Raw genomic sequence first — 12,968 nt, 5'->3', positions numbered from 1 at the left:
ATATATTTGAAAATTCTAATTACATCTGTTTAAAAATATAAATTTTTAATATAAGTCATAACAATTTTTTTATTATTATAAATCAAACATTGGTATTATTAAATATAAATTTTAATTAAATTGATTTGAAAATATATATTTTAATAATAATAATCTTGTAACTGATTCTTGAAATTTTATCTAATATAAAATATATTTTTTAATATATGTGTAAGAAACTAATAATTAAATTTTGTTATGATTGTATAAATTATGTAATAGTTTTTGGTGTAGACATGGATACCGTGAGAGCCTTACTTTACGTAGGTGGTTATGTCATTATTGAAGATGGTAGGGTTGGATATAGTATCCCCGCGACAAGGCCCATTAAAATCTCTCGGTCTACTACATTTTCTCAATTGGTGAATTATGTGCATCGCAAGCTGGAGATCGACCCATCAAAATTCTCCATCAAGTTGTCAACGAAATATTGTTATAGCTCGTTGGCTCGTTACATTGAAGAACATGTCTATATCACGGATGATGATAGTCTACAATTTATGTTTGAGTTGCCGACACTGGATTGCATGTACTTGTATGTTGATTAATCGCCAGTGTTACAGAACGTAAGTGATTACGATTTTGATGCAGTAATGCCAGTAATAACGCAAGGTTTGGGAACAATAGGTTTGAATGAAGCGAAACCTTCTATGTATCACATCGATGAACAATCAGCTCATACATACTCTGGGATCGACACTGGTCCTTGGGATCACCATGTCACGGCTCACAATGAAGAAGATTGTGCATGGGGGATGAATACAACACGAGAATGGGATTTTACTTCAGGGGGTTGGGATCATCATATCAATGGTCCATCAGGAGTTGATGTCGCATGAGGTTCTAGTAGAACATGCCAATTGGATTTAAATTCATGGGCTGATGAGGAAAATATGACAAATGTTAGACATTTTGATAGTTCTATTGTGGATTCAAATATTCCCGCCCCAATTACAGAACACATGCCTGAGCAAGATGATTTATTTGGGAACAGTTCGCATCATGTCATGAATAGCGATGATGATTTGTATGCTACATGAGGTGACGGAGAAGATGATCATCATGTTGTTAATGCAAATGAAGGGACATCGGCGCGTGTGTTAATGTCTGGAGCAACATTGACAGAGAACATTCTTATTGCACCGGAGCAACATTTACGTGAAATTCCCCAATTTTTCAATGAAGTCTATGACGTACAAATTCCAGATTCATTTGGCATTTTTGCTGCATTACGAACAAATTTTTACAATCATGAAAGGCCAGAGCTCGGTGTAAAAATGGTTTTCAAGAACAAAAATGATTTAATAGCTTCAGTGAAGGATTTTTCTGTTCGGGTTTTGAGACGTGAATATATCGTTGTCCAAAGTTCTCCGACAATTTGGAAGGTCAAATGCAAGAACTGGTCCGAATGTGGCAATTGTGGATGGGGACTTCGAGCATCGTTGAAAAAAAATATAGGCTACTTCATGATCACAAAATATGGTGATGATCACACATGCATGTCTACCCAAGTTGGTATAGATCACCACAACCTTGACGTAAACATGATAGCCAGTACACTTTTGGGAATCGTGCATTGTGATCCTGCGTAAGAGATCAAATATGTGCGAGAAAGTATTAAAGAAAAATATGAGTATGATATATCGTATGCTAAGGCATGACAGAGTTTGAAACGCGCGGTGGAGGTAATCTATGGCACATGGGAAAGCTCTGTAACTTTGCTTCCTAAATATATGGGAGCTTTGTCGATGTACAATCCAGGAACCATTGTAGAATGGAAGCATCTTCGACCGTATGACCATCCACATAAAATTTTGAACTTTGTATTTTGGGCCTTCAAACCATGTAAAGATGGTTTTCGACGGCGAGTGGAGCTGTCTCTTACAACGATGTGTGCACTATAACTGCAATAGTGGAGCTGACCTTACAGCGATGCGTGCACTATTTCATTCAACGGCGAGCGCGAAGTGATAAGATGCTGGAAAAAAACCAACCATGGACCGACTATGCATACTCTAAATTTGATATGTGGTCGAAAAATTCAATTGAACATTGAATAGTAAGATTTGACCAAAGGGATAAAACAGCATTCGTCGCGACAGAAGGAAGACCAGGTCGTCAACATCACATACAAGCTATCAACATTTCTACGCGTGATTGCACATGTGGTAAATTTACAATATTTGAAATTCCTTGTTCACATGTTATATGTGCATCAAAATGGTTTGGTTTAAATCCAGCACAACTTGTACGACCATGGTTTACACTAAGCGAATACGTGAACACATACGATGGAAGATTCTACCATATTCATGATGAACAATATTGGGATGAACCTACATTCCAATTACAACACAATACTGTTCGTCGACAAAAGAGGCAGGCTGGTAGAGATCGCAGGACATGCATAAGAAACGAGATGGATCAACCATCATCGAGGGAGAGACAACATGGGAGGTAAAAGATCTACAATAACGTATTGTACCTTATTTTTACTTCATAACATGTGAAGTGATTAATGTAATTACAAAATTGTGTATTGAAATTTAATATTTATATTTATTAATAATTTTTGTCCATTGCATGTAGGTGCAGGTGACAAGATCGAGTTATGGTGCCAAATACCTATGTTTGTGACGCATAATTTACATTTTAATAGAAGTAGTAAATAAATTGTATTCGGTGTTGTATTGTTATAAAGATGTTTTAATATCAAGCGTGTTGACTTTTTTGACTTGATTTAGTAATTATACTTATGTTTTTTCATTACTATAACTTTATTTGTAAATTTATTAGTCAAAGAATAATAAATCACAATCACTACATTCCACACTTTTAAAAAATCAATAATAATTTGTATACACTATTCAAATAAAAATGTTGCAGCAACAACTTCAAATGAAAATAAAAAAATTGAAAAACATGCAACAATACAACGTAAGTAATTGTGCATCTCTAAATAAATAGTTAATGCTGATGGTAACGATGCCCCCCAGTGCCACATGGTGGTCTTCTAATCACTCTCCGTCCATGACCTTACATCTTTTCAGCATGTCCATGCGTACTTGTTTGGGCTGCAGATGTACTGGTATCGGCAATGTTCCCACCAACCTCATACCCTTCTGTCTTTGTTGAAATGGCATGGGCGACGTGTTAAATGTAGGGCGACTCTCATTCATACCCGGTCGAAAGTCACTTTGTAAAAATTGTGTAAAACTACCGGCAAATGGAGTGTAGTAACCAGAGTCATACGATGGAAAGCTTGAAACCACAGGCGGAGTAGTGTATGCCATATTTGAAGATGATGGTCCAGGTTCAAACTCATTTCGTGTCCACATCGGTGGAGATTGCACATGAGCTGGGCATATCTGTGACAAAGATGCATATGTTATGTAACCTATATTTAATACAATAAATTAAAATAATGTACATATGTAGATAAATTGAACATGTCTTACGATAAATTGTCGGTAGTTTGCATCAACAGGATGGTAGCCCATGATGTTTGAAGGTACCCCTGGCGACGGGAGAAATATTTGTGAAATTCGATGATACCAACCAACATAGTCCACTGTGATGTCGGGCGTACCAGGAATGACATAATCCCCACCAATCACAAAATTATATATGTCATTCCACATTTCTACAAAATCTTTGTGATATGTCGTCCAATCACAGTTGTTCCGGCCTTGTCGCGTCAATTTATGAAAATTATCGAAGTTAGTAGAAGGTGGCGGGATACCCTGACGCATTCCAAATTGTTGGAGACACCGCTCTGGTCTATGCATCTCAACTATATGAAAATTGATCAATGCACATGCCGACCGACAAGATGAATTCTGTTTCCATCAAGAATTCTAGCGACCTCCGTGGACTCCATATCATAAACTGTCCATAGAAACTGAAGTAAATAAAATAAAAAAATTATTAGCAAGTTGATAATATAAAATTCAGACTGAATTTTTAAAAAATTTCAAACTTTAAACAACTAATTTATATATCTACCTGCCCTTCTACCATCTTGTCAAGCATATCTCTCATTATACGGACCGAATGATGGGCCGTGTGTGTCCAAGAGAATCCGCGTCTCCACCTGCAATTTACAAAAGTACACAATATAATCATTAAAAGTACATAACAAAATAATTATAATAAATGTTAATTAATTCTTATTAGTACCGTGCGCCGTATGGTGGGAATGGTAGACCCTGAAGCACATCTGCAGCCTGATCTTCTTAAATAGATACTTGTTGCGCTCTATCAGGGCAAAGAAGAGTAGTTCTAGACCATACCCAAATCTGCAATAACATACAACAAAAATTGTCAAATCATAAGAAAAATTAAGTACAACAAATATAATGACCGTAGAAGTGTAAAAATACCTACAATATCTGAACAGGCCCACACAAATCGATCTTTAATCCCATTGATGTGTCGCACAGCTCTTTATAAAGATATGCCAACACAGCAGAACCCCAGCTAAACGTATTCACCATTTCTAGGTCCTCAAGAAACTGCAAATACATAAGTTTCACGGCAGCACCTTCCGAGTCGGGAAACATACAGCCACCAATGATCATTAATGCAACACAACGGGAATATTGTGTCACGTCCTCTTCAGTGCTTTGATAATTAATCATATTATTTAGGCAATGGTCTAGCAAAGCGGTCAGATAAAGATGTGCACCTTTAATATGAGAAGATGTAGGTGTAAAACCCAGCCAAGTTACGCAGCGTTGTTGTAAAATATGTTTGTTGTACACGGTATCTACACCAGTGATGGGCATGCCATCAATATTCAACCCCCAAATAAGGGCAACGTCCTGTAGGGTGATTGTTGCCTCGCCAACTGTAAGGTGAAATGTGTGTGTCTCACGACGCCATCTCTCAACAATGGTTGTAAGCAAATGATTATCATAATTTTTAATAGGACCACACTGAATGACACCATAGAAGCTCATGCGTGCTAGACATAGGCGGACACGGAGGTGAATCCCAGCATTAAGCAATCTCCAAAGACATTTATCAGACCGGCGCGGCGGAATTAGTGCATCAATATTATCAGCGTTGATATTATTTGATATGTGTTTACCCCGCAAATACAACACATTATCCATATTTTCAGCCATCTTGCAAACAAAAAATCATTAGTTAACAAATATTCTATTTTATATCAACAAAAAGTAACTACATATTTTATAGTAACCGAAATTTATTTGTACTTTTCGGCTATAAAAAATACAACGTATATGTTCATGATAAATTGATAATAAAACTAAATACTGTAAATAAACTAATTTCTTTTAAAAATAAATAATACTTCATAATACGTAATAAAATAAATACTGTAAATAATTATATTATTTTTAATTAATATAGTAATATATAATTATAATAAATACAAGAGTAATAAGAATAACTATAAATATTCTAATTCCAATAATATAGTTAATATTATAATTATTGTATTATTTTCCACTTATCCTTTTTAAGTTTTAAATACGGTAGTAAAGAACTCTATGTAATCACTTTTATCTTTTTCAAGAGTGATCTAGTTTGTTTATTTACTAAGGAACCTATGTTAGTAATTTTGCATTTTATTGTCCGGCACAAACAGCATCAATAAAATTCAGTTCGTAATCCAAGTTTTGGCACCTGAGTTCAAATAGATTGAATAATGTTTCTATTGGAATTTACGATGGTTTGATATTGGATGGTTTGATATTGGATTGTTTCTACCGAGTAACAGTTTACTAATCAATATTTAACAAGTTTTATATGCTTAAACATATCGACCTCAAATTGAGAAGTTTAAAATATACGGGACAACAAAAAATATGTTATTTTTATTACATTACAACAGCGAACAATAATAAATATAATAAGCAAAAATAATAACGTTACCTCTTAAAATTCTGAAAAAAATGTCGAAGATTTGCGATAACGAATAAAGGGACAATTCTGAAGACCGGTGCGGGAATGAGACGTGCTCGGTGATTGAAAGGGAAGTGCTCGTAAGGGAAGCTCGCTTTGAAAAGGGAAGTGCTCATATATTATTTTTGAAAAAAACCCTCTAAAGCATATACCGACGTTAAGATTAAATATAAATAAGTTCATAAAAATATATTTAAATATAAAATTGTTTTAAGTTCCATTTGAAAAAATAAATTTTAAATCTATAAAATTCGATTATAGTTTTATAGTTGACAATGAAACAATAGATGATATATTAAATTCATATATTACTTGTTTACACATTAATTATACAAAGTAAAGTGAATTTCAAATGACTTCATTATTTAGTTAACTTGAAATATATTTTAATCAATATGAGAAACTATCTAAATATTAAAATGATGAATTTGAAGTTTATGGTTTTTCTTTAAAAATACAAAAATACATTTGAATATATTTAAAATGAGTAGGTCTCTTGTGATACGATCTCACGAATCTTTATCTGTGAGACAGGTCAACCCTACAGATATTCATAATAAAAAATAATATTCTTAGGATAAAAAATAATATTTTTCATGAATGACCCAATTAATTGTTGGTATAAATGAATTAAGAAGAGTATTGAAAAGAAAAGTGAGTGGGACTTATCCCACATCACAAAAGGAGACAAATTGGGTCTTCCTTATAAACTCTAAGTTTGAGTTAGGGGTTTGGGCCCCAAGGGGTACCAGAAATTTTTAGCAGGGGGAAGACGCTAATAAGCTGTGTCTTGGTGAAACACGCGCGCGCTCGGCTCGGCTCGGCCAGGCCCGGCCCGGTTCGGTGCGATGCGATGCGGTCTTTGACAAGTATTAATCTTTTTAGATCAAATTTATTTGGAGAATAAATTTTTTCAGTGATGCACTTGGACAGAGGTACGCGCACGGGTGCGCCATATCCCGCGCGGATGCGCGCCTGTTGCCTGTTGGACAGAACAAGGCGCGCGGCCGCGTAACTTCTCGCGTGAGGGCGCCCGCCTTACTGTGTGCGCTATGATGGCATCTGTTCTTGGCTGTTTTTGGCCCAACCAATGTATCCCTTGACTAGATATGTGTCTCTTCAATGCATCTGATCTGGAAAGACATGTCTCTTCTACACATCCAATGATCATCTATAAATAATCCCTCCCATCATTTTCGAAAATTGCTGGAAAAATCACTACACTTGTTCTTGCAATTTTCTGTTAATTATCATACCATCTTGCTGCATAATTTCGTTTGGCATTTGTAAGCTATTGCATATATATATTTTGCTGCTATCAAGGCTTTGTAGTGCTGCAAAGTTTTGACTTGAAGTCGTTGTATCTTAGGGACGATTGCCTGCAACGTATAGCACTTTATACGAGCAATTTCATCTTGCGGAGAAAGGATCTTCCTTGCCTCGACTTGCTGTGTTATTGCTGCTTTTTTTCGTGAATCAAGACATCCAGTGTAATCAAACAAATCCCAATTGCAAGACAAAATTTACATTCTTTTGTTTGATTACTTATTCTGAAAATGTCGTCCAGATCACTCATTCATGTGCCTACTGCCCCTGCTACTCCCGCTCATGGAGAAAAGCCTCCAAAGTTGTCTGGTGCCGACTTCAAACGGTGGCAGCAGAAGATGCTCTTCTACCTCACAACACTAAGCCTATCTCGATTCCTTAAAGAAGATTCCCCTGTCATTGCTGCGGACGATAATGACTCCCAACGAAGATCTGCTGTTGATGCATGGAACCACAATGATTTTCTATGCCGCAACTACATTCTAAACGGACTAGATGACACGCTTTATAGTGTCTACTACTCTGTCAAGACTGCCAAGGATCTGTGGGATTCGCTGGAGAAAAAGTACAAGACAGAGGATGCAGGAGTTAAAAAGTTCGTTGTTGGAAAATTCCTGGATTTCAAAATGGTGGACAACAAATCTGTAATAAATCAGGTACAAGAAATTCAAATTATTAATCATGATTTGTTGGCAGAGGGAATGGACATCAATGAACCATTCCAAGTGGCGGCTATCATTGAAAAATTGTCTCCGATGTGGAAAGACTTCAAGAACTACCTTAAGCACAAGCGCAAGGAGTTGAAACTTGAAGATCTAATTGTGAGGCTTCACATTGAGGAAGATAGCTGAACTTCTGAAGCCAGAACCCACAAAAGAACGATGGAGGCCGAGGCCAAGGCAAATTTGACAGAATCTAGCACCAGTCACAAGAGAAAAAGCCCTACAAATGAGAAGAAACGAGGGCATGCCAAGAAGTTCAAAGGAACTTGCTACAATTGTGGCAAACCAAATCATATGGCCAAGGACTGTCGTCTTCCAAGGAAAGACAACAAAAATCAGAAACTAAGGCAAGCCAATGTCATCGAAGATAGGAATGTACCAATAGACCTATCACAACTTGATCTATCTGCCGTTGTTTTTGAAACCAACTTGGTGGATAATCCAAGAGAATGGTGGGTAGATACCGGGTCCACTAGCCACATATGTGCTGAAAAGGAAATGTGAAATGTCTGCTTATTCGTTTCCTTAAAACGTGCTAGAATTTTTTTTTTAAAACCTCACATAGCATCGGCCGAATTGCATACATAAGCACAAAATATTTTTGACATCATTTTAAAATAAATCAACCAACTAACATTTGAAAAGTATAGCACATACTATAACCTCTCAAAAACCACTCATAATAAAACGTCGTAAAAATATCTTTAACATAACTTAAAATCATAAATCATAACTTGTGCGGAAAACTAGCGTCGGTCCTCGGGTTATGTGCACCTTCAGTCCAGTCAGATCAACCATCAAGACCTCCATTAACATTATCATAATCACCTGCATCAATCACACCTAGTGAGTTTAAAGACTCAACACGTCATATTCTTGATAACGAGTAATACGTAATACAGTTTACATATAACAGTGAAAAATACTTGTACTTAAAATATCTTTTTCATGAAGATGCATAAACTTAAACTTAAACATTTTCGTAAACATTTTCATGATGCATAAAAACATTTTCGTAAACTTAATCATATCATCCTCAACATATTCATATTCATATTATCATCAACATATACGTATTCCTTTTTACTTTCGTTGAATTCAGATCGTTAATTGTGACTTTCGTGTTCATCTACGTCTACGTCTACGTGTTGGGCGATGGATCCATCTACATGTAACCACAATACTGGGCGGCGGGGACACCAGCAACACTCTCACCGATCAACTGGGCTTTGGCCTTACGTATTAACATATCATCGTATACATCTACATGTCCGTATCCAAGGAAACACGATCGTCGTGCTCCCACTGGGACCATAACCCTCACGAAATTTCCAACATATCATCGTATTAGTCACAATTACTTCACTTCCTTCAACGTTTCATATTCTCATCACTTTAAAAAATTTAAACATGCATATAACATTTTTCTTTTAAACCAAGCATGCAACATGTCTTTTAAATGTCCACGTTAAATCAAAAAAATCCATATACATTTTAAAAATAACATTTTAACATATAAATACCCATGAACATTTAAAATAATCATATTAACATCGAAGCATTTAAAAAAACATATTGATATGTTAAATCATGAACATTTTAAATAAACATTTTGACATAAAAATCCTTAAACATATAAAATTCCATAAACATTTAAAATAATCGTTTTAACATATAAAATCTCATAAACATCCATAATCATTGAAAATAATCATATTAGCACATAAAACAACATTCAGGACACTGCCATGATCTTTACTAATTTTTAGGTGTAAAAAGACCGTTTTACCCCTGGACTCGACAATTTATGATTTTGACTTTTTCCTTGATTTCTTGACTCTAACATGTCCCAAATAATTATTTAAGCTTACATGAATTTTCTCATATTTTTATTTAGCTTAAATCGAGGACTTTTAAATTAATCTTTAAATGTGACGTATTAATGCGTTTTAATCCTGATTTAAACCAAACCTTAATATAAAATTCCCAAATTAAAAAATTAGACTTATAATAATTATTTAAGCTTAAACCTAATTTTTCATAATTTTATAAAGCATAAAACTAGGCGTTTCAGTTAACTCGTTAATTAGCGTTTCGTGTGTCGATTAAATCCCGAATAAATCCAAAACTCATTATTTTGGTCCCAAATTTTTAACATAACATTTTTAATATTTATTCTACCCTTCCAAGTCATGATCCACCCCCGTGGACCCTTGGTTTTAATTTTAGCTTTATTATTTTCGTTTTTGACACCTTATCGAACACACCGAGCCATCTCCTAATTTTCTCGAGCCACACCCGAGCCGCCTTGAACCAAAACCTAGCCAACCCATCTAGGGACCCTACTGTCCAAGCCCAGCCCGAAAAACAACCCCTGGCCCGACCAAAAGCTTGCTGGAAACTCACCCAATTTACATGCATGTGTACATGTGTAGTGTTTTGGCACAATAGGACTCCTCCTCCTTCTAGGACACTACCAGCTGTTAAACACTTGACCCAACCTGACCCTAACCTTCCCTAGACCACGACTAGACCACGCCCAGGCCGAACCAAACCCCTGGACGCGAGCAGCCCCCAACTGAAGAACACAGCAGCATCCTCGTATAACCTGCTGTCCATGCTTTCATCATGTTCTTTCTCGACCAGCAAACAGCCAGGCCGCACCAGCCCCTGCCCAGACCTTAACCATCTTCCTTAGACCCTATAGGACCTACCTAACTCACCCAAGCCCCAGCAGCGAGCCCCTGAACCGCGCTGCTGCCCCTTGCACAGATCGCGCGAGGAGTCCCTTTTTCATGGGACTCCTCCAGTGCTGCGCGCGAGGGGTCCTAGCCATGCTAGGACCATTCCTGACCCTGAACCATGTCCCTTAGGACCCAACACCCTGACCTGGTCGAGCCCCAAGACCCCATGCATAGTGATCGAACCCCTTGGCTTTGCACAACCCAACAAACTCACGTTCCTTACCCCTTTTCTTTGGCCTACGGTTCCAGCTTATTTCTCTTCACGTTTGCAGCGTATTGGGGTGATTAAGGACTCTCTAAAACATGTAAAAACATCCTTAACCCTTTCCTAATCATGGCAGCCCCTTTTACACATATAAAACATGATTTTGGAAATAAAAAACACAAGTTTGGAACACATAGGCATGTAGTTACGAAAATTCAACTTGTGTGCTATGTTTTTCTTTAAAAATTATGCATAAACAATTACTATGGTGTGATGATGAGTAAAAGGAGAATATGGCGTGCCTTTGCGTTTTAAACGCACGATTATACGTTGACGACGTCGAAGAACGGAGCAAGACCTTGGCTTGAACTCTCCTTGAACCTCACGAAAATTCCTTCCCAAAGTGTGAGTTGTGTGCCGTGTGATGGTGAGGAGATTTTTCAGAATTGGAGGCGTGTAGAATGTGGGGTTTGGGGAGGGTTTTAACATATTTAAATACTAATTAATCACTAACAAGGCTCTAGGCCTATTAAGCCAACAATTTAGGCCCATTAGTCTTAATTAGGATTTAATTAAAATATTAAAATAGTTTTAGTAAAATTAAGTTTGTGAATTTAATAGCCGAGTTGCCATAACGTTCGTATTTTGTTGAAAATCCAACACCGATAAAAATTACGTCCCGGCGTATAAAATCACCTCAAAATCCCTTATTTTCAAAAATAATAAAAAGCATCACCCATATTTTAAATAATTAAAAATAATCATTTAATAAAAACATTTTACATTTTTCAGCTCTCGGTCCCCGTTCCTCGATCGTCACTCGAATAACCTTTTAAAAAAATACCTTTTAATGCAATCGTGTAGAAGAATATATTTTAAACATGCAAATATGCACAACATAATTAACTCATGCAATTAAAACAATTAATTAAAATACAAAAGAATTTAATAATTGCATGCATGTGGTTTGCGTGGACCTTTAAATTTTCGGGGCGTTACAAAATGTTCTCATCCTACACTACTGTAAGTGATAGGAAATTGTTTATGGGAAACTCTACGATGTCTGAGGTCGTAGGAATTGGCAAAGTGGTGTTGAAAATGACTTCCGGCAAAGAGATAACATTGTTGAATGTACTGCATGTCCCAGACATTCGAAAGAACTTAGTTTCTGGATCGTTGTTGAGTAAAGCTGGCTTTAAACTTGTGTTTGAATCGGACAAGTTTGTCCTAACTAAGAATGGTGTATTTGTAGGCAAAGGGTACCAAGATAATGATCTCTTTAAAATGAATGTAATGAATGTTTACCGCCATGAGGCGAAGAATAAAGTTAATGATTCTGTTTAATTGTTTGAAAGTTCTAATTTGTGGCATGAAAGATTAGGACATGTTAACTTTAACACATTACAAAGACTTGCAAACTTAAATGTATTACCTGCATTTAAAAGAAATCCACGAGAAAAGTGTGAGATTTGTGTTGAAGCAAAGATGGCCAAAACTCCATTCCATTCTGTGACAAGAAACACTAAACCACTTGAATTAATTCACACTGACGTATGTGATTTAAAATTTGTCCAACTCAAGGTGGGAAAAAGTATTTCATAACTTTCATTGATGATTGCACAAGGTTTTGTTACGTCTATCTATTGAAAAGTAAGGATGAAGCTATAGAAGCTTTCAAAAATTATAAGAATGAGGTTGATAATCAATTGAGTACAACGATCAAAATGATTCGAAGTGATAGAGGTGGAGAGTATGTCGCACCATTTGAAGAATTTTGCACTAACTCTGGCATAATTCATCAAACTACGACACCATACTCACCTCAATCAAATGGAGTTGCAGAATGTAAAAATCCTACTCTTAAAGAGATGATGAACGCGTTGTTAATAAATTCTGGCTTACCTCAAAACCTGTGGGAGGAAGCAATATTATCTGCAAACCACATTCTTAATAAAATACCACACAAAGGGAAAGATGAAACTCCATATGAGTTATGGA

The 12,968-nt window shown here is 36.2% G+C and overlaps 2 protein-coding genes across 2 annotated transcripts; one reads left to right on the top strand and one right to left on the bottom strand.

The window, feature by feature from the left end:
• Positions 1-2,936: 2,936 nt before the first annotated feature.
• On the bottom strand, positions 2,937-5,156 carry LOC142537373 (uncharacterized). Its single transcript, XM_075642909.1, has 5 exons — positions 4,422-5,156; positions 4,219-4,337; positions 4,045-4,132; positions 3,498-3,940; positions 2,937-3,407 (listed from the first exon to the last, which is right to left on the bottom strand). The coding sequence occupies exons 4-5, from the start codon at positions 3,825-3,827 to the stop codon at positions 3,057-3,059; spliced, it is 681 nt and encodes a 226-aa protein (XP_075499024.1). The 5' UTR covers positions 3,828-3,940; positions 4,045-4,132; positions 4,219-4,337; positions 4,422-5,156; the 3' UTR covers positions 2,937-3,056.
• Positions 5,157-7,529: 2,373 nt separating this feature from the next.
• On the top strand, positions 7,530-8,150 carry LOC142537463 (uncharacterized). Its single transcript, XM_075642973.1, has one exon. The coding sequence runs from the start codon at positions 7,530-7,532 to the stop codon at positions 8,148-8,150; it is 621 nt and encodes a 206-aa protein (XP_075499088.1).
• The last annotated feature ends 4,818 nt before the right edge of the window (positions 8,151-12,968 follow it).

Source organism: Primulina tabacum, chromosome 2, assembly GCF_025594145.1.
Source record: "Primulina tabacum isolate GXHZ01 chromosome 2, ASM2559414v2, whole genome shotgun sequence".
NCBI lineage: Eukaryota > Viridiplantae > Streptophyta > Magnoliopsida > Lamiales > Gesneriaceae > Primulina > Primulina tabacum.
The sequence above is the reverse complement of the archived record's forward strand: the minus strand, read 5'-3'. Positions and strand labels throughout refer to the sequence as shown.